Source organism: Morone saxatilis, unplaced genomic scaffold, assembly GCF_004916995.1.
Source record: "Morone saxatilis isolate NCDOM2014 unplaced genomic scaffold, NCSU_SB_2.0 Contig3, whole genome shotgun sequence".
Lineage (NCBI taxonomy): Eukaryota > Metazoa > Chordata > Actinopteri > Moronidae > Morone > Morone saxatilis.
The window spans coordinates 4,204,817-4,232,052 of NW_023339873.1; the positions used below are offsets into that span (position 1 = coordinate 4,204,817).

A 27,236-nucleotide genomic window follows, 5' to 3' on the forward strand; every position below is an offset into this window, starting at 1 on the left:
ATAACTTAAGATCCTAAAATCCTTAATCAGGTTAAAATATATTGTTAAAAACAACCAAAATCGTTGTGTCTTAAAATGTAAAAACCAATAAAACAATAAAACAACTTAACAACAGCTTCTGGCAGACAACCACAACGGGGATGTGACGCCATTAACAGGCGACCGGTAAAACGCACCGTTAGCTGAATAAAATTACTGATTGACTTTAAACATTGCTGGAAACATTTGGGATAATGTAAGTACACAACTCAATAAAATATATAACATAAGTGTTTATAGACATTTTAATGTGGAAATGTTACATATTATAGCTTTAAGAGGCAGGTCGGACCTTTTAAAGGATCCGTGCTAGAGACTGAAAACCAGTCTGCGGCTTTTAATCCTACACGTCCTCTTGTATGTAGATTTTACCTGAAATAATGACATTACATAAACAGGATGGAAACATCCTTTAAATCCAGAATGAAAACACTCCAGATCGTAATTTAAATAACATCCAAACATCGAAAATATTCCTGTATTAAGTAAAATCATAAAACCAATTCATTTTTAAAATCATCATAAGGACATTAAAACTAGTTAAATAAACTGTTGTTATTTAGACAACAGGTGGCAGTAGAGTGGAAACTATTAATGGATTAATCAATTAGCTGATCAGCACTTTTCTTTCAGCTTCTCGAATGTGAGGATTTGCTGTTTGTCTCTATTATTATACATTAAATATATTTGGGTTTTGAGCTGCTGGTTGGACAAGTAAAGCAATATAAAGACATGACGTTGGGCTCTGGGAACACATGCTCTGCATATTTTTTTTTTTTACACATTTTATAGACAAAGCCGATTAAGCGACAAAACAATCAACACATTAATCAATAATAAAAATAACTGTTAGTAGCAGTTCTACAAGGCAGTGATTACAATTCATTAAATACATCTAAGTTTTAATAACAAAAGCGCAGAGCCAAACTGTAATAACTTTTAATAACTGTTTATATGTAGTTTCTACAGTAAACCTCACATACCAGCTTTGTTCGTACAATATATCAGGAACATACTAGTGTTCTGCTTTTTAATGCTTTAAAAGGGACTAAACAGCACATTGGAGATGTTTGAGTGTTACAAAAAAACTAAAACTCATGGAGGTACTTTTACACAGATCAGCTCTATGCTTTTCTGGGTCTTTAAAATCAGGTGTGGCTGCAATTACATCACACATTGCTGAACGGGGGGCCTTCATGAGGTATCTGGGAGAGATCTTCAGGTCTCTGAGGTTTCTACAAGGCCTCAAACTCATCAACCCTTTGCTTGGTGTTGCCCTGACGGATCTGACGCAGGGTCTTGTACTTGTCGCGGCCGACTCGGACGTTCTCGGCGTGGAGCAGATCGTTCTGGGTCTTTTTGTCATTGTCTCGGGCTTGTTCCAGCTCTGAGCTCAGGGCCTGTTGGGGGGAGGAAGAGAACTCCAGTTACTAAACCACAAGGACACACTGACATTTACACTGTTTCCACTTTAATAAAGAAAGAAATGTAGATATTCTCAGTACATTTCTTTTTGAGTGATTTCTATAACAGATAGATTTTCACAAACGTCCCAAAATGAATTAATCATAGTGACTCTCAGTTTTCCGGAGAATAAGTTTGAATCTTTGAATCGAGGCATGCTTTATCAGAACACAACTCCTCTGGTGGCTGCAATACATTCTGGTTGATTGATGAATTTTGTACGATCGTTGAGTAGCCAGATAGAAGCCCTTTCTCTTTGATCAGGCCTTAGATAACTGGAAAACATTTTAAACTAATAAACTGTTGTTGTTCTGTGGATGTCCCTTCATATATTAGCAGGAATATGACAAATACAAGTTATAAAACTGGACCTAAGGACTGTAAATAATGTAAAGTGTCTTTTTTACCTCCAAATTTTAAAGTTCCTTCCGGTTAAAAACATGTTTCACGGTGCAGACTTTGTCACTAGATGGCTGTTTTTACATGTGTGAAAAATTCAAGCAGGATGTTCTGAGATCACAGCTAGTTTAAAAGCCAATCATGTTTCAGTGTGAAACTTACATTTAAATAACACTTAAAGTCAGTGCACATACATAGACGAAAAGTCGACATGTTGTGTTAAACTTTTGAAATGAAGAATATTTGCATTTTCACAGATTCTGCATTTTCTAATAATGGAGAAAGAATAGATGTAATTATAAGAATGTTGAGGATTTTTCATCATAAACATGTTTGGAAGGGATCTTTAAACTAGGTTTGAAGCTGTAAAACAAAGATAATCCCACATTATAGCAACTTTATGTATATCCTGACAATGAATTTGCTCCTCTAATATCATAAAATTACAATTTTTTATCACTCTTTGGCCCAAACTGATAATTGACCAGCACTGAAATATTTCATTTTTGTTACACTGTATCCCTAATTATAGTTTTTTTATTTTCTATCTAGAGAGAATATAGAATAAAATGTCTTTTCTGATTATTATTGATACTTTTAAATTTCATAAATCAAATGAAATCCAATGCAAACCCATATAACATGACTTCTACTGTATATTCAAAGTAGAACAAGTGTATATGGGGCTAAAGCAATAATGTCACAATCCTGTCCCTTTGTATTTCAACTGCATATTCAAAAGTTTCTTCTTGAGCATGTAGCCAAACAAAGGTTTTTATGCAAACTCCAGCTGAAATGAGCTTGTTTTTGACGTGGGTTTTATCCTGGGACCGAGAACTCACCTTCAGTTGTTTCTGGAGGCGTTCGTTCTTCTCGGCCTCAGTGAGTCGGTCCTCCTCCTGGCGGTAGTCATTGATGTCCTGCGTCTGCAGCTCGGCGCTGTAGGTGCTGTTCTCTTCGCTGTGCTCGTGGTCACTCTCGCTGTCCGAGGAGGAGGAGGAAGAGGAAGCAGGAGCGGCAACGGGAGCTGAAATGGTAGAGCTCCTCACACTGTACAGCTCCTCCTTCGTCTTTATCAGACTCTCCTCCACTTCCACGGCCTGGGACGAAGAGGAGAGGTTAAGTTTAGTTTATATTACAGGAGAGTTTCATCTGCTGTCCTTGGTAAAAAAAAAAATTATCCAAACATTCACAGTGCTGTAGTTTGACTTGCTGAAGTTTAAGTATCAGTTTAACTGGAACCAGTTTATGGACAAATTAGCAGTCAGAGCTGGACTCTGATCTCAGGTCATAATTTAACTTTTGTAAAACAGATTTATGACGACGTGAACCTGTCTGTCTTTGTCTTTTCCACTCCTGAATGTTGGCTTGATTCATTCCTATAAACAAAGTGACTCATTTATACAAGGACTTTAAACTTTATTTACCACACACACATAAGTAAAATGTGTGGAGGGGGTGTGTGTGTTGTACTCAAAGACTAGTGTGAAAAAATAAGGATTAGAAAGAAAGAAATATAACGTATAAAAATGTTATAAACTGCTGATATATGTAAAAAGGTAAAGGTGCAGTGCAAAGGATTTAGATTTGGATAACTGATATGAATATATATTTTTCTTCCATTACTACAAGCTATTAAAAGGGGAAATTGTGCAACAGGCCTCACACCTTCATTTACAGCTTGGTCAGTTTTCATTTATTAATTGTCGCAATAAATACAAAGTTCATGGAGATATTTATTAATCTTTACTCCATATTTCTACGTTCAGAAATACTAGATCTGATTTTTGTTCTCAACAGGACTCAATTTAACCTAACACTTCGTGTTTTTTAAGATTTATAAGCTGTTTTTTAACATTTAATTAAAAGGTTTTTAACCCCATAAGGAAGTTTTAAGCAGCTTTTCACACATTTTAGGTGCTTCTTAATGTGCAGCATTTGTCAGAAAGTATAACTTCTCCTATATAGACTTACTTATTACAACGTGTGTTTTACTATATTGTCTTTATCGTCTGTTTTTACACCAGCATCAACTTATGGGTGTCCACAGGAGGAGCTATGAATAAACACTTATGTCTAACTTTATAATAGTGTGTGATAAACAATTTTCTAAGTATATATACTGCTTATAAATGATTTGCCCTGGTCTTAAATACACCCCAGGTAGCTGCTAAACAAAATATAATCGTTTTTATACTAACATAAGTGATAAAACACACAAAATAAAGACAAAAATTGCAGGGTGACATAAAAAAGAGGCTCGTGATCACAAACAAAAATGTCAGAAATGTGTGTGTTCTGACATTTTCCAGATAATCCCTGTGTGTTTAATACATATCCTTTGATCGTGTGTTGAAAACTCACCTTGCTGTGCCATGACTCAGCCTCTTCCTCCTTGGCCCTCTTGGCCTCCTCCAGCAGAGCGATCTGGGCGCCGTACTCGGCCAACTCCGCAGCCTGCGGGAGGAGGCACAAACTGTGTCGTCAAAAAGCCCAAGAATAGACACCTGTTTACCTCGGTGACCTCAATTATCAGGACACGGTGTCGTTTTATGAATGGACGGACAAAAGAACTGAGGGAGATCAAACACCCACGACTGGAATTCAGCATTTATTTAATAATGGTTTAAATGTGATGTGAATAAATAAATGTAGTACTTTTAATTCCAGTGCATTTACCTTAAAGCTGTAGTTACTACTGACTCTAAAAGTTCAGATTTCATATTTTACTTCAAATAATATCATGAAAACATAACAATAACCTCAGTTTAGTTCAGTTACATAATGAATATTGCACATTTTTTAAAGTGAGAAAGACTTTTCTCAAGCTGTGAGAGAACTATAATCCCAGGAAAGCAAGAAAAATCCCCCAAAACAAGGATGCATTAGCTCAAACTGCAATTAAAACAGCTAATATGTGTTTATCTTGAATGTAGCGGCTTTATTTCTAATGAGTGTTTTTCTATCACGACTTTCTCACGTGAGGGATTTGAGTATTTCTTGCACCGTGTACTCACCAGCTGCTCCTGGCTCTTTATCTGGTCCTCAGCTTGCCTGGCCAGCTCCTCCTTGGCTATTATGGCCTCCATCCTCTCAGCCTCCAGCCGGGCCGCCTCCTGCTCCACCCTCCTCCTCTCCTCCTCCAGCCTCATGGCCCTGTCCAGCTGCTCCTTAAGCTCTACAGGACAAAGTCAGTGAAAAATCTATCCATGTACTCTAAGAAATCAACTACTCCGCTTTTTGCTGCATTCTGGTGCTTTTCTGAGCCATTAATAAAATATTGAGATATGTGGTTCCTGACGTTTTTCGCTCATGAACCCTTAAGATGAACCAGGACTTATTTACGACCCCCTCATGATAAGAGAGCGGTGACTATTTTCTTCTCAGCTGTTAAATTTGAAATTATGTTTTGTGGCTTTTATTGCCTTTATTCGATAGGGACAGCTCAAGAGTGATAGGACAGGGGGGAGAAAGAGAGAGAGCCTTGGTACATGAAGCACCAGTTCTACCAGGTGAGCTATCCCAGGTAGTTAAATTTAAATGAAGAGGTAAAATATGCAGTATTTCATGAGAAATACTTAGCGAAAAGTCAGAAAAAAGAAACATAATTTTGAGTAACAGAAGTAATTTCCCCTCGTTAATCATTTGGGGGCCTCTTTAGATTTTTATGGAACCATTAACTTAAAGTATATGAACAAAAGTGCTAGCATTTCCCAAATCAGTCCATATTGCAGCCTGTGACTGACCACATTTATTCCACCTGTAGAATTTATTTATTTTTGTCTCCTTTTTCTCGTGCAGGAAGCTGCATTCTCACTTGTTTAAATGAAAATACTCAATTACATCTCGCCCAGAAATGAGCGACAATCTCATAATTTTCCCTTTTTGTCTGTATTTCAAATGAAAAACAGAAGAGGGCAGTAAAGCCATGTTACGTGTTTGAACTCTATAAAACAACACAACATTAACTTTATATTGTTGACTTTTGTTGTCCACAGTAGCTCTTTCTGTAGCATCTCGTGGTCTATAATAAGCGGAGAATACCAAACTCGGTCAGCGTTGGTCAGTGAAGTGTCTCACCTCTCTCTGCTCTCTTGGTTGTCTCTTCATACTCGTAGAGCTTCCTCATCAGGTCCTGCTTTTCTCTCTCCACGTTCTCCTTCTCTCTCTCGATGGCCTCCCTCCTCTTCTTCTCACTCTCCAGCTGATCCCTGCACAACACACCAAGAAAAGACTGATGATACATTTTAATCATGACCTAAATTAAAATTTGAATCCCTCTGTCTTTGTAACTTTTTTTTAATTGACTAGTATTTTGATTTAATTTGACAGCCCTTCCCCTACCTCTCCCTCTTTTTCTGTAGCCTCTCTTCTCTGGCCTGAGCCTTCATCTGCTGAACCTCGATGGTGTCAGTCTTGCGGCGGCGCATGTATAGATCATGGTTGCCCATGCACAGCTGCAGGATGCGCTTGTTGACTCGCAGTCGCGGAGCGTAGAATATGAAATCCTTGTAAAGAGGGAGGGGGAAAAAAAAGAAAACATCATGTCAGGGACAGTTTTATTTTGTTTCTTATATTTCCAAAAAGCATTGTAGCTTAGGCTACATTGAAGTTTGTTTCTAAATTGCTAAATCAAATTTATAAATCAAATTTACTTCCATTTATTTGACAAAAAAGCTTCCTCAAGGTTTAAGTTTAATTTCCTTATATAGCACAGATATGATTATAAAAGAGAAATTTATCTGAAATAACTTCACAGGCCTCTGTAAAAGTTTTTTTTTTTTTTTATTCGTACCACAGTATTTTCCACATCATCCACATTAATAAACTGTACTTTAAGTGCCAAATATTATGTTGTCTTTGCACAGATGTTACATACTAGTCACCCTAAAAAGGTCATACAAGTTTAAATAAAGCCACTTGGCTTACATATCTGCATTTTTATCCCATTTATTTATATGTATTTGTGTCTACATTCAACTCATCTTTACACATTTACACACACTTGAGATGCTACTGTGGATACTTACATTAGCTTTCTTATCTATGGGCTTGATGATGAATTTCTTATCATTGAAAGAAATGTTTCTAATTTCACTCCAGGGGAATCCAATCTTTGGAGACAGCCTGGAGGACGAAAGGAGGAAAAAAGGAGTGATCAGACAAAACTTAACAGCATGTTTAAAAAGTTTGTTTTTATAGCACATACACAGGCAGAAACTGACACATGTGGTATCAGGCCAGTCAGACCTTGTATGTTCACGCTGTAGTAGAATCAAGAGAATTAGATCAATGACCTCTTAAAAACAACAGCCATGCGGTCAAACACGTTATTTAAAACTTGACCGACTGGAAGGGAAGGCAGCAGAGGTCGATGACTGCTCGGGTGTTGCCCTCCCGTCTACAACTGTATGTCATCAACTCAACGCACGCTACACTTTAAGAGAGACTTTAATATGTAAGTGCTGCACTTGATAAGCAGAGAATTAAGTCACTGATTCTTTGACTTACCTGTCCTGCTTCTCGTAGATGTTCAGTCCCAGAGCGTCAACTCCCAACCACAGGTCTGTGCCCTTCTTGTTTTTGATCTCAAAGTAGTTGACGCCGTACATTTCCAGGTCCTGAGCAATCTTCAGGTACTCAATCATGGCATCTTCCCTGTTCAGGTTAAACAGACAGATGGGAACATGGATTAATCCACACAGATACACAAACTGCTTGAAAGTAAGATATAGTTTATTATATAATTCCCTATTAACCCTTTTGCCTGAGTCAAAAGTTTAAACTTTGGAGTTGATCATAAGTTGGGTTGGCTTCCAGCTCTGATCTGGTTCCAACTTAGTAAAATACACAAAGTTTTTTTAAACTTGTGCAATTTACAACACATGTATTGTGTGTAGTAAATTAGTTAAATATTAAACAGTTAATATGTCTGAGAAATTAATATTTTTAGTTATCTGCATGTCTGTGTATTGCATTTTAGTTAATAAATATCAACCTTTTGATATTTACAAATGTCTAAAGCTAAATTTAAACAGATTAATTAAAAGGAATCGCAAAGATTTACATTCATAGATTTGATACTGAATTTCTACTTGCCATGTCTAATAAATCTATTACTACGTCAACCCAAGGACTGCAGATGATGAGAAGTTACATTTAGCTAAGTCTGGTGCAATAAATGTACTGTGGGATGTTTTTGTTTAATGAACAATAAAATAAAATAAATACATTTGGATTCTGTAAAATGTTATCAATCCTCAACCCAAAAACATGCGCATGTGGAAAAAATCCTTAAAGTTAGATGATTTAACTTTCGTGCAACAGTGATCCGTGTGGCCACGGGTGGCAATTACAAGATAGTGACACATTGAATTGTGTCTTTACTTTTTGGAGATTAAATCAAATGACTGTCTATCAGTGACAAATTAAACTGTAGTAGAGAAGAGTCAGAAAGTCAGCCAACTGACTCAGTACAACAATATGACTCTAAAGTTAGCTTAACACAGCTACTGCTCATACCAGAGTATGAGTGAGTGTGGATGAAGCACAACAATTAGTGAATGCACTAAACTGAGTGAGGGTGTGTGTTATTTCTTATGGATTCAACTTCAGTCACATAGTCTTGCTTTAAAATGAACATAAATACATGGTAGAGTCAGTAGGGTCATCCATCAGACTTACTTCAGCATCGATCCGTGCTCCTCGTGCCAAACCTGGATCCTCTCTTCCCACTGACCCTTAGACAGCTTGTGTTGTTCCAGCACTCTGAGAGGAGAGACCAGTTATCAGCAACCCACTGGTGAAAAGGTAAACAGTCTGTGTATACCTACAGAGGTAAATCAAACTCACGCTGTATTGTTGTGTCTTTTATATCCCGTCTGGCAATTGTGAGTACATAATAGGACTTTATATATACGGTATAACAGGATCCAGATTTCTCTATTTATTGTTACTATTTATGGAAAGTAACTTTTTTTTGATACACACAGGCCCTCAGATGGATCAGTAAATAGTTCTTCTTTGATGTGAGTTTATTCATTGTTGGTCTAAGGACAGAAGGTCTTATATGTTGTACAGACTGTAAACCTTTGTGATATGGACCTATAAAAATAAAACTTACTTGATTTGACTCTATTTCTGAACAGGACAATCTTTGAATATGAATATGTGCTGTATGTCACAGATATTTTTAACAGTATTTGTGAAGTTTAATAGTAGTTAAGGCTTTATTTCTTTTCTCAATGCCACTTTTGGAGCATTGGCATTGTAAAAGTAATATCAGCTATTCTCTATTTTAATGGTTTCTAACTCACAACATTTACACCACTCCATACTGTCACAGTGTTTAATAGTTGGCCTGTTTGTCTCTTTCAGTGCAATCTGCCTTTTGGCATGCACAAAACAAAGATTTGACATTATATATTCTCTTTGAATAAAGTTCGGTTATATATAATAAATCATTAATCTTTTAGTGAGAGTCATTTGACCTTCTACTTTATCTCTTCTGCTTTTCATCTTCTCACCTCTTGGGTCATTATTCTATGCTTTTGTACAGCTTCATTACTTTATATTCATATTCATTTATCAATATATTCCCATATGCATTAAAAAACTCCACACCTATAGCCTTTGATTGTTTTTAGCTGTGTGACAGCGTTCTTGTTCTTCTCCAATTTACTGTGTGTATATTTGCTGACCTAGGTGGCATGCTGCTCTATATATTGCCCTTGCAGGGATTGACTTGGACAGGTGATCTCTGATAACTTCAGTGCATAAAGTAAAATACCAGAGAAATGACCAACACAGCTCACACATTCTCCCACTACTCACCTCTTGGGCAGCAGGCGCTCTGAGGCCAGGTAACCGGGCTGATTCACTGATTTGTTGTACTCTCCATACTTGGCCTGGATAGCGTAAGAGGCCAGCAGCACAGCGGTCTCTGGAGGGCAGTAGACATCCTCTCCCAGAACGTCCTCCTTCACCTGCAGGAAGAAAAGCCTCCGGGTGACGTCCTGGATCAGCTCCTCGCTGACGTCCTCGGGGTAAAACTTGGCTCTCAGCTTGAACTGCAGGGGAGTCTCCCTCTTCACATCTTGGACCATCACCTGAGCAGAGCAGAGCAGATATGAATAAACGAGTACAGCAAGGTGTGGTAGACAAATTAGATGAAGTATGTACATTTAATTACAACACAGTAGAAAAGAAAGTAAAGAATAATAATAATAATTTAGAGTAGACTAATGTACAGTGGGATGTAATAGGAATAGGAAAACATGGTACATGTTAAGTAGAGGAAAGCAGACAAGTTAAATAGGGATGTTTTGACAGAATAGAGGAAGCAAAAAAGCTGAACTTTATTGTTAATAAACTTAACTGTGAGTTAAAAACTCTTGAGAAAGTTTAAAAATTAAAAAGATGAGAATAAAAATAAATCAAATAAAATAACAAAGACCTGCAATTGAGTGTGAATAAAAACCATTAAAAGTAAAAATAATATAAGATTAAATAAAATAATAAAGACCAACAAATAATCACACGTGAGTTAAAACCACTTAAATGAGTAAGACAAAGTTTAATTTATATTAGAGTAGAATTTAGTACAGTAGCCAATATAGATTAAGATTAAGAATATTTTCCCAGCCATTGGTACTTGCAGTAGGAGGTACTAGGGTTATACTGTGGAGTATATATTTGTATGTATATACACATATTTGTGTTTAGGGGGAGAAAGAAACACACAAACAGGATTACTAATTGGTGTAAGGATGATCTTTAGTGTGTTTATTTTCATAATAACCAATAAACTACAGTCAGCAGTCAGTTGTAACATCTGAACGTGCTGCGGTTGAGAGTTTGTGAAAACCAGTAAGCGAGCAAGCACAGAGGTTGAAATAGATCCACTCCAACTGTTTGCAGTACAAATGCTAATTCGACCTAATGAAAAAAAAAAACACCAAGCTGAAACATGAACAATTCCAGGATCTCTACATCTCGTGTGAATATATTTCTTTAAACAAAATCCACTTTTATAGAAGTAATGGAGTAAAATAATATCCAGTTTAAAGGCTGTGCGGGTATGGAAGAGAGACAACAGAGTACAGTTAAGTAGAAAGCTGTAGAGAAGAACAGAGTGGAGTAGATTAACTTCTATTAGAATTAGAGCTGCAACAATAAGTTGATTAACTATTAAATTAATCGCCAACTATTTTGATAATCAATTAATTGTTTTGTATCATTTCTTAAGAACATATTCTCTGATTTTAGCTACTTAAATGTGAATATTTTCTGGTTTCTTTAGTCCTCTGTGACAGTAAACTGAATATATTTGAGTTGTGGGCAAAACAAAAACATTTGAGGAGGTCACTTTGTGCATTTTCCACTATTTTCTGGCAATTTAGAGGATCAAAAACCAATCGATTCATCAAGAAAATAACTGACTTTTAGGATAGAGTTAAGCACAATGGATAATATGGTGGAGTTTTGGTACAGTAATAGTGTAAAATAAAGTACATCTAATGTAGATTTGAGTAGCACAGTGTAAACAAACATGATGGCAGTTATCCTCACAGTCACTCAGAGAAACCACAGGTTTACCTTCTTCTCAGAGTTCAGCCATGTGAGGAATCCTTTGGCGTCGATAAACTGCAGCCCGAAGTACCAAACCTCCCGCAGGCCCATGGTCCTGGCAACCTGAGGCACAGAGACAGAGAAACAACGGAGACATGATAACAGATGACCTCCACCTCCTCTCCTTCATTCATCACACTTCTGATATTCTAAAGAAACAACCTTTGGACAAGATGTCTGTTACAGGCAGATTGTCAGGTCTGAACAACTAGAACAGTAGTTGATATGAACATGCTTTAAAGCCTCAGGACCCCTCTATCGTGGAGCTGTCGTCCTGCCCAGTGCAAAGGTTTAGGTAATTATACACTACACAGAGAAAGAGGGTGTCATCCTGTTGGAAAATTTAGCTTTCGGGGTATTGATAAGTAAATTTCTCAGGAACTAAGAAGGTTGCCTCACCGTTTCTGCATTTTCTAGGACAGACTTAGACAGACTAAAAACATGATCACATAGTTGGAAATGTTTTTCTGTTTTCACTCGACAACAGAAATGTGTAATTAGTTGCAGGTACTGAAGACTTTTCTATAGATAAAATGCATTTTATTCATCTTGTTTGAGTGGTGGTGGTATGATAAAATATGATTTTCTACCATCAGGATCATCAATAATAATAATAATAATAATAATAATAATAATAATAATAGTAAATCATATATATTTAATATTTAATAATGGTAGTCTTAGGACTCACTTTCTGCTCTTTGATATAATATCTCGAGTGGTGGAAGGTACATTTACTTGAGTACTGCTTATGTATAATTCTGAGGTATGTGAAGTGCTTTATACATTTCAGAGTGAAAATATTGTACTTTTTACTCCACTACATTACTTTGCTGGTGAAGATTTTACATTAAAAACACATAAACAGCTTATAAAAGAGACACTGTCATGTATTCAACATTTTATAATGTAATTATAAATTGGATGCAGCTTGACCACCTAGAACTTCCATACAATTATTATTATATAGACACAATAATCCAATATTAAGGGGCCATTTTTGTGCACAATAAATACTTTAAAAACTTGATGTATATTTTGCTGAAAATACTTAAGATAAGAGATAATAAAGGACTTTGGATCTACTGACTGACTTACTACAGTCAGAACTTTATCAGGAGATTATCGTTCCCAGTAAAGACTTAAATGATCTGTGCAAACTCTTGTAGTGCTTTTCCCACAGTAACATACAGACCTGGTCAAAGAGCTGCTTCCCGGTGGTGTTGGGGTGGAAGGAGAACTCCAGCTCTGCGTCCATAGTGGTGACGCGAACGTTGACCTGCAACAAAAAAGGTCATTTAGTCACGTGATGACAGTGATTTTCTGTTTGGATACACATAAACTGTCCAGTCCCAGCATTTAGTCATTGTCCCTGATATAAATCTGGATCCATCAATGCTGCGTTTGTCATACTTTAATTTTGCTTCGTAATTTGGGCACATTTGCTTTCAATGGTTTCATTATGAAACTTTTGTCATAGTAAAGAAAAGACCTTAATGTGAAGCTGTGAAGTGGATTGTTCATAAACCATAATTGCCCACTATCTCATTAGACTTTGGACTACCCTTGCGAGGTGCCACAAGGTTGTACATTCGCTGATTAAAATATCAAAATACTCCCTGCTTGCCAAGTTGCCTTTAGACTTTAACATTGTTAGTAAGTAATGACCTCTTTTAAAACAAGAGCAACCGAACTGGCGCATAAATCTGACTTTCAGGTGTTTCTAGGAGAGAATTTCTTAGACGACAGAAAGGGTTATTCACCATATTTTCCTGAAAGCTCAACAAACATACGACAACTGTATTGACCCTGGACTGCAGGCGAGGTTGGGCTTGTAGAAGTTACACAATCATTTTATGAAGTTACACTAGAGCACACCCCGGTTGTCATAAAGATAAACCTGCTGAAACTTGGGCAACAAATGCTAGAACATCCATTTATGAAACCTCAAACATATTTCCCAATTGTTTCCACTTTCCATGATCACATGTGTAAGATAACTTCTTAACTCTCTAACATCCAACTAAGGCATTCCTCGCTGTTATCTGCCACAGCCCGACCTTTTCTCAAATCATTGACTGTGGTAATCTCCATTATGGATGCAGTAATCCATTACAATCAATCAGTATGCTGCTGCATTTAACTTTAGAGGGTTTTCTGATCTGTTTATACTTTGACTGTATTTTTTTGGTATCTAAAAAACTCTTATTTTATTTAATTTAATTATAAATCTAAGCTAGATTTCTACTCATAAATCACATTTCAGCACTTTCCAGAACAACACAGGCAGGACCTGCTACCCTGACTCATAGATTTGTTTGATTTCAAGTTAGTTTAACGTCAGTCAAACGGAGACGGACGTCAGCGTGACCTCTCAAGAGTGGCTTTCTCCTTGGAGTGTCAATATAAGCACAGAGTTGCAGTCGTAATGCACAGACCGGCCTTTCTTATCAGCTTTCCCACAGACTGATGCTGAATGCTTAAGTGACTCTAACTGAGGGCATTTAGGACTCATAAAACATAAGGGTTCCTTTTGTTTTAGATGGGAAATCAATTATTGCTGCCTGTCTTAGAAAATCAAAGAGGGGAGAAAAAAAGTTGTTAAACCACACAGTCATGAGTTGTTGATGAAAGTCACTCTTGACATTTTACAAATCACACCAGTGTCACAGAAGATGATTTTTAGCAGCTTTGCACAACCACACAGACAACATACGGCCCAGTACTAGCCATGAAAGTAGCATTTTAGTAGCACTTTTTTCTACCAGGAATGTGTGCAGCATGGGTCAAACTCTACATTTGGTTAATGAGTAAATGCCAAGAAGGATTGGTGCCTCTTGGAAATAACTCACAAGCTAGAACAAAGAAAGAAAGATGTGACTAAATCTGTCAAAATATACATGATTGACCACCTTAAATATGTGTTATTCTCAGTGGTCTTTCTCTATCTCTATAAGTATTTAGTATTTAGGTATTAACCCACATCCCCCCTTTCAAACCAGGAAGAGACATTTAAGCGACGCATTTAATTATTTTTACAGAACATGTAAAGAATCATGAGAGTCTTACTGTTTTGGGCATCTTGGCTCTGGTTGGTGGGGGAGCTCCAGCAGAAGAAAGTGTTTCCCAGGCTGACTGAGGCTGCAGTGGCCGACTCCCAGCAGAACCTCCACCTGATAAAGAACGCAGCTCCGCTCTCGCTGGCAGAATCAAGGGCAGGGCTTGTGTCCTTTGAACTCGGCTGTAGATCACTCGCAGTGACGTGGGACGACTATCACACAAACTGGCAGGCTTACCTCCACCGTGACCACCCAGTACAGCAAGACGCACAACTCCACCCAATGACAATCACCTGCCTCAGCACCTGAAACGGCTGTGACCTTTGATCGGCGCATGCAAGGCTATATATGCCCGGATGTACTATTTATGTTGCCAGTTTGAAGGTGACATGAGTGAGTCATGGGCTGTCATAAAGAGATCATATCAAGATATCATCCCAAGTGCACCGTGTCTGTTTGGTGTTAAAAAAACTGAAGTGAATAAAACTGTAAGAAGTTTGTGTTTTACAGACTTTAATGATAATTGTACAAAAGCAAAAATCAGGCAGAAAACAAAATGGACTGATTGTGATCATATAAACATTCACAGTGCTGCAGATTCAGTGGTTTTAATTACATAAATACAACATTTTACACTAAAATCTAAAGCTGAAACAATTAATTAGAAATGAATTGGCAACAATTTTAAGTAATTTATCAAGCAGAAGATATTGTTTTGACTCTGGCTTTTTTGTTTTTCTCCACTTTAAATCATTATAAATTGAATATGTTGAGAGAAAATGAGACATTCGAAGATATTAACATAAGTTCTGGGCGTTTTTTACTATTTTCTGGCATTCAATAAACTAAACAATTAAGCGCCATTAATGATGAAAATGATCTTCAGTGGCAGCTCAACTAAAATGTAATTCAGGCGAATGTGAGAGCTGATGTTAAGTTAGATTACTGCATCTGATCTGTCTGCTCACTCTCACTGGTCTAAAGAGGTAGATGGTCTTTCAGTGAAAGTATAATATAAGTTCTAGATAATGTTACTTCATTTATTGATGTTTGATCTTCACTGTGTTAAACACTAAAAGGATGTTTTCACATTCATCTGCTGAAGAGTCTACTAAAGTTTCTCTGTGCTCATCTTAAATTTGAGTTACTACAGTAAGTATTGAAATGGTTTCTTCAGGTCTGTGCATGTTAAAGCTCTCACAGATAATAAATCATCATGTAAAGCTGCAATTCAAGTAAAAATTAAAGTATTTCCATCAAATGTATTTGTTCTCCGGTTGTACACGTATCGCACCGATCACATATTGGGTTCTGAGTCTGAGATTAAAACTCATCTTTGATTTGGAAATGAGGCTGGTCCTCTGGTTTGAAGTCTTTGTTGGGACTACCATCCTCAGTGAGGATGCGTGATGCCGTGTAACCAACAATGGGATACTTTGTTTTGTACGTGCCTTCGAATACGCTGTCCAGAGAAGTCAGCTGCTCTTCAGTGAGGCCCGTCTGTGGACAGAAAGATGCAAAACTTTTATTAGCACAGATTTTAAAGGCCTTTGAGGGAAATTTGTCATTTGTATTTTGGGCTGTATAAAAAAAAGACTTGATTATTACTTTTATTTTAATATTTAAGTCAACAAAAGTACAGAAGTTTAGTAGCCAAAGAATAAAAGCCCAGGAAGAGACATTTAATTTAATTTAATCTTATTTCATTTACAGTTGTTCTTGTTTTAGTTAATTCAGTCGCTTTAAATTTAAATTACTTCAAGGTTGTATTATTTTACTAACTGGCTTTTTATTCTTTTTACTTGTATCACCATTTTTAATCAAGTCTTCTTATTTGGATACTACTCACGAGGTACTACTGAGTATCTAAGTCTGTATTTAATTTCAAGATCCATTTCAGGGAGTAAATTCTAAGATTAGACTCTTAATATTGAGTGCGTTAGAGTTAAGCTTAATTTATTCAAGAAGTCTCATTGAGATCAATATCTCTGTCTCTCAACAAGACAAATCAGTCACACAAAGCAGTCTTAAAACACACACAAGTAAGTCCATCAGAGGTCCTGTAATATATTACCTCCATTTACTCCCTGAGTAAATGCATCTTCGTGTTAAACAAGTGAAAAATAATCTCTGTAATGTGAACAGTGTTCATGGCTCTTAGCAACTAAAGTGTTGCAAGAATTTGCTTTTACCTGTTTACAATATGTAGAATTTTGCTGTCCGCTTACATGATTTTTATTTCTTCCTTTCAAAAGTCTACAGTGTGTAAAGATGCATTAAAACGCCTGAAAGAGTGGTGCATTCATTTGAAACTATAAGGTTTCGGTATAATTATGTAGATTAGGAATACAATGCTGTTTCTGGAGTCAGATGTCGGTGCTCTCCACCCATGGGAGTGAACCACGACAAATACATCCTCACTCTTTGGGAAACACTGCAGTCCACACAGTTGGGTTGCTGAAGTGTGTGGAAACATTAGACTGTGGGTGTTCACACTAAACCTACGGTATCTGATGTCAGGTCTGCTGGGTCCAGGGACATCTTAGCCACAGCCCGAGTGGAGTCCTTCCCAACCAGGGCGTTGTACGGTGCATCTTTTCCATAAAACTCTGCAATGGGGTGAAATATCAGATCAACACAGTGCAGTGAATGCAACATCAGATTCAGTAAATCTGGAGGAGAAATGAGGAAAGGCTGTCAAGTGGTGTGTCAAATTAACTTTAATTCAATAGTTTTGTTAGATTTAATCAGTTTTAATTGTATCAATCAGGGGTTAAGTGGTTGTTTTCTTGACCTTTTCCCTTGGTGACATCAAACACCACTCCTTTTATTGCCATGTAAATAGGCTGTCCCTCCTAAGAAAGGGAGGGAGGGGGCGAAAAACAGGGGAAAAGAGAGATAAATCGTTATCACAAAATAACATTTAGGGAGGCACACACACTGACAGACATAAAAACTCACACACACCCTGGATTGTGGGATAGAAACCTAAAGTTTACCTCGCTGCCGTCGTATCTCCTCAGCTCCTCCTCAGTGAATAATCGGACAGGTTTGGTGGAGGCTTTATACTTTAATTTAACATCTTCGGCCAAAGTCGTGCAAAGGACAACACACAGGACACAGATCCGCGCTGTTGCCATGGTAGGATCGTTGTTTGGACGAGTTTAATGCGGAAACTCTTGTCAACCACTTCCCTGCCTGCTGCATGGGGCTGCCGCTGCGTTTAACAGCCGTCGGGAATTTGTACCACTATAAGTTAAAGGGTTAGTTCATCATAAAATACCTGTCCTCCTTTGCACTCTTCACTATTGTCTGCTGTCTTCAGATGTTATTGTTTATACATGTATAACTGTACATATTAGTCTATATTGTTGAACTTGTTGTCCTGTTTATTTGTGCTGTTAATCTGTGTTTGTACATTGAGAGCAACCTTTGTATATGTGCACACACCTGAGCTCTTTAAGCTTGCAGTGTACACTTTTTACGAGCGGCACCTCAAGGCAGCACTAGGAAAGGGGAAGGAGAAAGGAAACAAGGAAACCTCGTTAAGGACACAAGGGTTATAGTATTGGAGGCCGGGCTGGAGGTGCTTCATTATCATGGGATGGGCCTTTATCGTCGCCAAAAAAAACAAAAACCCCATGGGTGTGCGGTGTGTCTCCCTGTAGAGCGGAAAACTGGGACCTAACCACGGGACGGGGGGGTTATATTTCCTTTATAATGCACCTGTTATGTATTAAAAGCAGCTTTCAAACTTTGCTCAAATAGCCGAAGAGTTCCCACTGAGGAGCAGAGGAAGCGTTGGGCATTGGAAGAAGTGCAAGAGGAATGCTCAGGAAGGAAAACACCCGGTCATACCAAGAGGTAGGAGGACTTTATATGGCTTCCTTTATGTCTGTGTGTGTGTGTGTGTGTCAGAGTTTAAATATAATGTCTCAATAAGGTTTAATAGTTTCAGTTCAGTGTAACTTCCTCACCACACGGAGGGTCCACGAACTATCCAGCTCACTTGACATCATGTGACCGTCGTGCTTCCTATAACATGAAATCCGCTGACTAATGGTTTCTGAGTCCACCTGGTTATTGAGCTGAAAGCTGCAGCCTGTTATTCTAAAGACAAACATGCTCTGAAATAATCTTTAAAATAATCTTTAAACTGTCTCATTAAAGCTTTAAGTCACTGTAGGAGTGGTGGCATAATGAATGTATGTTAAAACACTGTAATTCATGCCTTTATAAGCCCTGTTTTTTACTACTAGTGCTGTTATTAGAGTGCAGTTGTACTACAGCTACATGTTTAGAATGTTTAATTGTGATATAATACAGTATACAGATGTATTGTTTGTAATACTGTTGTCTGGTTTGGTGTACTTATTTTGTTATGTGTGTGAAACAGTGTTAACTTTGTGATTTTATATACATTTCAAATAAATCTAAAGTAAAAAAGCAATATAAAATGTAATATAACCCTAATAATATGCACATTATATAAATCATATTGGTAGTTTTAATTGTTGTAATCACTATTAATTCTTTATAAATGTTGTTCTTTTATGACTTTTAATTTAAGATTGGAAGAAATCCACATTTTAAACCTTTATTTAACCCGAAGATAAATAATTTTTTCATTGTGTAAGAAACTTTTACTATTTAAAACAGTTAAATTGTTTACAAAATGTAAAGTAAGAGTTTTTTTTTCTTATTAATGAAGCTCAGGGTAATATCAGGTTACATTATATTTGTATAGTGAATGCAGTTTTGCCAAGAGACACAGAGATTATCCCTCCTCACAATCTGGTCCGTCTAAACACATTTTTATTAAAGGATGGTTCCAGCTGTTGGAATAAAGGATGTGTATATATATAATATTATTATTTATTATTACTTGTTTGTTAATATTCTGTTTTTAAGTTGTTTTATTGGTTATGGGTCAAAGTGAAACAATTACTAAAGCACATTTTACTGCTTTTAATTTTATACATAAGTCTACTTTCTCCACTTTTGCGTATCAGTTATAGACGATATTTCTTTGTCCTTTTTCTCATCCTCGCAGTTCAATGACGATAAAGACGATGAAGGTGACACACGGTCTCCAGACTATTTTGACGACACCACTGAACACCTGGAGCCCGAGGAGCCGAACGACAGCATCTCACCAGGTAATAACCAGTGAAGACTCACAACTACAAACAGACTTTAAACTCTAAATAGGTTAAATACAGTTTCTGTAACAGTTAAAAAACATCATATTTATCAGGGAAATATTTCATATTTCAAAACATTTATTTGTTCGTCATTTTAAATTAATTTACAAGGAATAAAGTCGTTTTTTTATAATACAGCCTGTAAATTGCACAGAAAACCACAATCATATCCTATACAAGCATTGATATGGTATTTATACGGCAAAACTGTAATAGTTTACTGTATTTGTACTGTATTTACTGTAATAGTTAAAACATTTCTACTGTATTTATTACAGTAAAGTTATGGCAACCACAGCTGCCAGCTTTTTTTTACTTTAAAAATATATTTTTAAGAACTTTTTTAATTAAACACTCTCCAACCAATAGATTCAGCATCAAAAAGAAACTTTAATGTGGTTAAAACTGGTCTGTATTCATCTATAACATCTCACAGTCTCACTCTGCTTTAATTAGACTTTACCACTACTGCCTGTACACAGTTATTACATTTTAATTATGTAATATGACCCTTAATACATCCATACAAAGAGCGTGAGACATGTTCTGACTCTGTTCATTGCAGAGGACGACATCAGGGAATACAGTCCATCGATGAGGTTCAGTAAAGCCTGCCTGAAGAATGTCTTTACTGTGGTGCTCATCTTCATCTACCTGCTGCTGACTGCCGTGGCGGTGTTCCTGGCCTACCAGACCATCTCTGAGTTTTTGGCGAAACTCAACCACCCCGTCATGTCCGTCACCTACAAAGAGGTTGACTCGTTTTCACCCCCGGGTTCGTATAAATAATACATAAAGGAGGGTAATTTGGAGGGTAATTTGGGACCGTGACTGGGTTACTAGGTAATGTGGTGGAAGATGTTTTATTTAAATAAACGTATTAAAGATTAAAGTATTCAAAGTTTAAGTAAAAGTGCAAAAATATTAACATTAAAAGTCGACTTAAGTATTGAAGGACTTGTCATGCAGAAAAAGTACTGGGTTTATATACTGTTGGGGTGTTTATTTAGGGTTATTATTAACTTATTGTATGTTTTGTATTTAAAACCTTGTTATAATGAATTAATTAGCAACTGTAGCTCAGATAAACGTAGTGGAGTAAAAACTATAACATTTGGATGACATGTATGTAGTAGTAGGTACAATACTTATATTTAATGTACTTATACAACTTGTACCTATAGCAGGGCAGCTAAGTAACAGACACAAACTGAATTGTTCTATCTTTTACCCCTTTTTATACGCATATATAACTTAATTCATTTGAACAAACTGCTTTTTTTAATAGTCAAAACACTGTAATTAAACAGTGTGAAGCTAATGTTGAGCCATAGAGAATATATTATATAATATATAATATCATCTTACAAACAGTTTATGGGCAGTTTATAAAGTTTATGGTGTTATGAACTTTAACCAGGCTGTGATATCAGGCAGTGAAAGTTTTGGGGGCAGTTTGAACATCATATAAATATAAATTGAAAGTGGTTCAACATAATAAACAGCTAATAGCTCGCTGCTGTATTTTATATGTAATGAATCGATATTAAAGAACCTACAAGGACCTTTTATGTTTTGTAGATTCTGGCGGCCCCTGTGGTCATAGGTGGTAGTGTTTCTACCACCTAGTTTAATTGGTTTCAAGGGGAATCCGACCAGTGGCAGACGTTAACAATAACTTTATAGAAATATATCTTCTCACTGATGGTCTTGTTTTTTTATGTATGTCATACAAAGGCATCAATATAAAATTGTATGTTTCATAACCAGTTAAAAACTCCTTGTCGTATGTTTAAATGTGCTTCCTTTGCTCAGGTATCGCCCTGTACCCCGGCAAAGCTCGGCTACTGAGCTGCAGACATCACTACCATGACTACATCCCACCTCTAGTGGACCCAGGCAAACCTCAGGAAGGAGACTGTGTGATTGACAACGTGACGTACTTTGGGCCTTTTACCAATGAAACAGAGGTCAGCCATAAAAACACGGACATGAATTACAGCTCTCAGCTCTTAAGTAAACATTAATCACTTATTAGATTTGTGAACGTGACCCACTTTTTGCTTTAAAGAAAGATTATTGACTAATTAATTAACTCTCAACTTCACAGAAAAGAGCTCTGGTGGTCCGTGGCCCGTCTGATGTCCGAAACAAAGAGTTGATCTTCATGCAGTTCAGTCATAATGAAACAGAAGAGGACTTCAGCGCCATCACTTACATGCTTTTTGCCAAGTTTAGTGACTTCACTCACAGGTAACTGCAAACAGGTATTGATCCAAGTGATGTCTGACTGGTGTGATAGCCGCAGAGGCTCACAAACACAGATAATGAACCGATACTGAAATGTCAGTTAAGTAAACTGTGTGGTCGACCAATGTGGGTTTTTAATGGCTGATATTTAGAGAGCAGGGAGAGAAAGTAATGTATATTTCCATTATTCCATGCACATTACAATCTAATATACCAGTACATGGTTATCTTAACCAGTAACATGTTGTTTTAGATTACATTTTTATCAAATTTGATCATTAATAGAATTTTTTATTTGTAGATTTCAGAACGTTTTATGGTATTTAAGGGAGATTATGCCAGAAGCAACATCACTGAACTACATTATTTATACATTATAATATATATTTAATGCTAGTAAAGGTTTTAGATTAGATTTGCTGTCATTTAGGAGAAAGGTGTTGAAGGAGGCATTTTGTGTTTTATCTGCCATAAGAGTTCAGGCATCAGTCCAATTAGTTTATCTATACTGACGGCTTATCTGAAATGCCATTATAAATCTGCTACCTAATGCCCCATGTGACAAAGAGTGATTTTAAAAAGGCTATTTGACTGATAGCAGCAGTAGTGTATTTTCAATTTCAGTGTTTACTTGTGTTTTCCAACTCTTTAGTGCAAATAAGTCCAAGTTTATGAGGGACTGCGAGAGGAATTACTCCATGTGGACCTTCTCTGGAGGATTCAGAACCTGGGTCAAGATGTCTTTAGTGAGGACTTCTGGGAGAAGCAATGAAGCTGTCGAGTTTCGGCAGGAGGTATTTATGTTCAACCAGTGTACAGACGCTTGCATACATGATGAGAATTGATTTAAAAGTGTTCATTTTAATCATTTATGTTGGATTTTTTTAGTCCGCTGTGGTGAAATTCAATGACAAAAGGCCTGAAATAGAGAGAACCAATCAGCTCTTCTTTGCTGTCTTTGAATGGCGGGATCCTTACATGCAAGAAATCAGACTGGTAAGTCGCCGCAGACATTTCATCCTCATTAGATTTGATCTGTCTGTATCAGTGTATACAGGAAGTTTATAACTGGACTTTGCTTTCCTCTCAAACAGATAGTGACTGCAAATCCCTGGAGCTCTGTAGCCATTCTCTGTGGGGTCTTCATGGCTCTCTTCAAGGCTGCTAATTTTGCAAAACTCACTATTCAGTGGATAATCAAGATGCGTAAGAGGCATCTGAGGAATAAAGCACGGGAAATGAACCAAGTAATTAATAACTGATAATAGCTGATGACCCAGTCTGAGAAGCTCCAAATTATCCAAGAGTTGATCTGAGTTTTATTCTTTATTCAGGATTGTGTTTATTTTAGGTCACTACTTGCACCATTTTGTAATCCCAGGTATCAAACACTATGGACTTTTTACACCCAGTATTATGTTCTAACTGAATATTACTGCTAGATTAATCATTTCCTAAGAATGGTCAGTTTGACAAGAATTTTAAAGTTTCAAAAGAAGAAGTATTTCCTTTTTAAGCATTCCTTGAAATGCAGTTTTGTTCCAAGTACAAAAGAAAATGTTGCTGAAAGCTGAGACACTTGTTTTTTTAATGGTTTGAAGCTTTATAAAGGAGGTTTAAAGGTATGGATGGGCTGTTTCAGGTGTAAAAACTGAGAAAATGTGAAGTTTTGGTCAAAATGTTGCTGGATTTTGGAATTGGTTCTTGTGTGTATGATGTTACTCCTAAAAGGGAAAAGAGTGTTTTACGTTTGTGTCCTACATTTTTCAAGAAAATATCACTCTCATAGTCCAAAGGCATTATAACTATATTGCTAACTCTAAACGGGTGACAGCGAACTATGCTCCTCTCTCAGAGTGATCTGCTGTTTATTTTTGTAGCGTTGAGGCTGAATCTTGATTTTAACATGATGTAAAAAATTTTCAGTGTGTTCATTGTTGTTCAGATTTACTTGAATTAATGTCTTAATTTTGTTGTTGTTCATTATTGTATCCCACATGCTATGTTTTAAAAATCGCTGGAAAATAAAATATATTTTTTTGCCTGAATTTTCTAGTTTGTGTTGGACATTTATGGACAGTTGACTTTATTGATCCCACACAGGGAAAATCCGCTTGTTACAGCTGCTCACAATGCAACACAACACAATAGATAAAAAAATAAACATTAAATAAAAAACTAAAACTAAAGCCGGTCATATTTTTTTCTGTTAAATCGAGCTCTCAATAAAGGAATGNNTTGTTTCAAATGCTCTCTAAACTCAGAAAAAAAATTGTCAGAAAAACAGAAAAAAACAATTATTCAGAAAATCTGAAAATAATTATTTCGAAAAACCAACCACAAAAAAAATTACTCGGAAAAACACAAATAATTACTCCGAAAAACCAACCATAAAAATAAATTACTCTGAAAAACACAAATAATTACTCGGAAAAACACAAATAATTACTCCGAAAAACACAAATAATTACTCCGAAAAAACAACCACAAAAAAAATTACTCTGAAAAACACAAATAATTACTCCGAAAAACAGACAATAAAAAATTACTCTGAAAAACACAAATAATTACTCTGAAAAACACAAATAATTACTCTGAAAAACACAAATAATTACTCCAAAAAACAGACAGAAAAAAAAAATTACTCCGAAAAACAAACCAAAAAACAAACTTCAAGTGAATGCAATACTTACTTACTTAAAAAACGTAACTAAAACTGTTAGATAAAACATTGAACGCAACACTGAACTCGATTTTCCTGCACAGCGACGTCCTTGAACGCGTCGTGGGTTGTAGTTCCGGTCCGGGCGCGCGGAGGAGGATGTTGTTGTTGTTGTTGTTGTAGTAGTTGTTGTTGTTAGCAGCTTCTACGGTGGATGAGGAAATGCAGTAGCCCCACACACATTTGGATGTTATAAAGGTAGCAAAAAAAAAAGTACGAAAACATTTTGACTAAGCTGCTCGTTCTCTCGCTTTTATAATTTATTATATTTATTATTTTAACGCTGGTGTCGCTGGATAGCATGCTGTTGCTAACGTGCTAACTGGGCTGCAGCGCTTATTTAACTTTCATTTTAATTCGCTCTGGAGTCGTAGCTCGTAGGTTTGCTGAGCGTTTTGTTTGCTTTTCGGTCAGATTATTAGGAGACACTGCAGCACACGGTGTGATGTTAATCTAGTGCAGCAGATAGCCACAGCGAGGCTCACAACAAACAATAAACGTAGGTCTGGTTTCTTTCACGTTAAAGTTGGCGCAGCTGTGAAGTCGCTTTCTTTATAACCTCAGGTATCATCGTATAAGTGTTCACATGTTCGTGCAACCCGAAAGCTCCAGTTAGCCTGCTGTTAACCGAACAAGCTGCAGTCGCTTTGTGCATTCGTGGTTTTAGTGCCTCTTTCTGATTCTGCACCGTGCATTGCTTTTGTGTTTGATCTCCCAGCTTTATTCCTATAAGACAACAGTCATTTTCAGTCAATGCATGAGGCTCTCAGAGGATTATTAAACTCTCTCTAAACATTAAACATCTCTCTCTGTGCCCTGACCAGCTCTGTTTTGAAGGCAGTGTCGCCTAAAGAGGTCCATCAGTAGCTATACTCAGAGATTAATGTGGAGTCTTTGTGCTGTCCTGCCTGCTGCCACCTACAGATTCAAAGACACAGAGACAGTTTGACCCCACGGATTATACTGGCATTATAAATAGCTGCCCTCTGGTGCTTTGGGAGTGAGGAGTAATGTCATAAACAGAATATAGGTCTAATTACTGAGGACGAAGGGGTCTCCAGACCTTACTCATGGTCGTTATTAGACTTACTCTGTATTAAACTTTGCTGCTTCGACTGATTTTAGTCACCCAGGGTATGGTAACGATAGAAGGCGTGCCCCGTCATTATTTTAAAAAAAAAAAGCCACATTTATAGATTTGTTTCCTGTAATTTCAGTCTGACGCGTAATGTTTTGGTTAGTTTTCATTCTGTCAAATAGACACAAAACTCAGGTTTTAATCTTCATACACAATAATCTACAAGAATCCTGATTTTTGTGTTTTTTTTTAACCCAGTGAAGACTGACCGTGCCAAAATATCAGTCTCATAATACCATTAATTATTTTCTCACAATCCCTTCTTGTTCTTAGCAAATCAGTAACCCCATCAGATCTGTTTCCAGTGTTGGCTGTAGGAAGGGTAGACTGCACTGGGGTAACGTTTGTCTTTGGTATCAGGCAGATTTGAGTTAGCGCACTTAAAAAACAAGATAGATCATGCGTAGATAAATAAACTCTCAGTACGCAGATGTTTTTCTTCTTCATAAATTGATTTTGCTTCATCCTGCACCTGAACTAACACTTTCCTGGAGGTTCATACTGATATCTTCTTTTATCTTTAGATTACTTTAAATCTAATGTAGAAACCAGTAACACGTTAGAAGAGAAAAGAGTCTCCACATGGTCAGCTGCAGCTTGAGACGGTGATGTTAGTGTAGAAACAGCCACAGGTGTAACTCCACCAGCCTGTGACTTGTGGCCGGCATGAGTTTCACACCCTGTTTGTGAACGTTCAACAAGTCCAGACATAGCTCTGATGCTGCCGTGGCTCTGCTGCCTCCTGGCCACAGAGTTGCTCACTCAGCAGACTGGAATTAGACCAGTGTCCAGGTTGAACTCTGCTCACTGTGCTGGCATTTAGGCTGCGGGTGCCGAGGCATGTTGGTTGAATATCTACTTGTTTAGAGGAAATGAGCCTTGAGCTCCCTCTACTGTGTTGGTTTGATGAGTTGGTGCTGCAAACACTGCACAGGATTATTATTGATAGTCACAATATCCAACTCAGGTTGAACTACACTCACTGCACCACATATATTTATTAATCAGGATGGATTTACAGAAGGTCGTTGCTTTGTCCTTTGCAAGCTGTGATTGATGAATCCTTTAACAGTCGTTTATTAAAAATGTCTCTGTTGACAGTAATGACCTGATTTCCACTTGTGTTCAAGATGGCGAGAGACAGAAAGTGCATCCTCTGTGAAACAGTCCACATCTCCAAACAGGTAATCCACCCTCAAACATGGTTTACGGTAAAAATGTGTAAATACTGTGATAAATAATCAATACAGCAATATCATATACATTCTGTTGGGATTTGTTACTAATCTAGATTATGTGATACACATTAACAACATGGCCAAAATGCAACT

General features: G+C 37.0%; 3 protein-coding genes across 3 annotated transcripts; 1 reads left to right on the forward strand and 2 right to left on the reverse strand.

Annotated features, from left to right (window-relative positions):
• Positions 1–962: 962 nt before the first annotated feature.
• On the reverse strand, positions 963–14,868 carry ezra (ezrin a). The gene is made up of 13 exons (XM_035673317.1): positions 14,602–14,868; positions 12,728–12,811; positions 11,500–11,595; positions 9,736–10,010; positions 8,587–8,670; positions 7,414–7,560; positions 6,933–7,029; positions 6,247–6,410; positions 5,983–6,113; positions 4,920–5,080; positions 4,267–4,359; positions 2,745–3,002; positions 963–1,439 (listed from the first exon to the last, which is right to left on the reverse strand). Exons 1-13 carry the CDS (start codon positions 14,611–14,613, stop codon positions 1,275–1,277), a joined length of 1,767 nt encoding a protein of 588 aa, XP_035529210.1. The 5' UTR covers positions 14,614–14,868; the 3' UTR covers positions 963–1,274.
• A 228-nt stretch (positions 14,869–15,096) lies between these two features.
• nenf (neudesin neurotrophic factor) lies at positions 15,097–17,857 on the reverse strand. Its single transcript, XM_035673315.1, has 4 exons — positions 17,591–17,857; positions 17,386–17,446; positions 17,097–17,200; positions 15,097–16,091 (listed from the first exon to the last, which is right to left on the reverse strand). Exons 1-4 carry the CDS (start codon positions 17,729–17,731, stop codon positions 15,915–15,917), a joined length of 483 nt encoding a protein of 160 aa, XP_035529208.1. The 5' UTR covers positions 17,732–17,857; the 3' UTR covers positions 15,097–15,914.
• Positions 17,858–18,143: 286 nt separating this feature from the next.
• pacc1 (proton activated chloride channel 1) lies at positions 18,144–24,093 on the forward strand. Its single transcript, XM_035673314.1, has 8 exons — positions 18,144–18,455; positions 19,645–19,750; positions 20,361–20,570; positions 21,611–21,765; positions 21,906–22,048; positions 22,698–22,839; positions 22,934–23,041; positions 23,140–24,093. The coding sequence occupies exons 1-8, from the start codon at positions 18,420–18,422 to the stop codon at positions 23,305–23,307; spliced, it is 1,068 nt and encodes a 355-aa protein (XP_035529207.1). The 5' UTR covers positions 18,144–18,419; the 3' UTR covers positions 23,308–24,093.
• Positions 24,094–27,236: the final 3,143 nt, after the last annotated feature.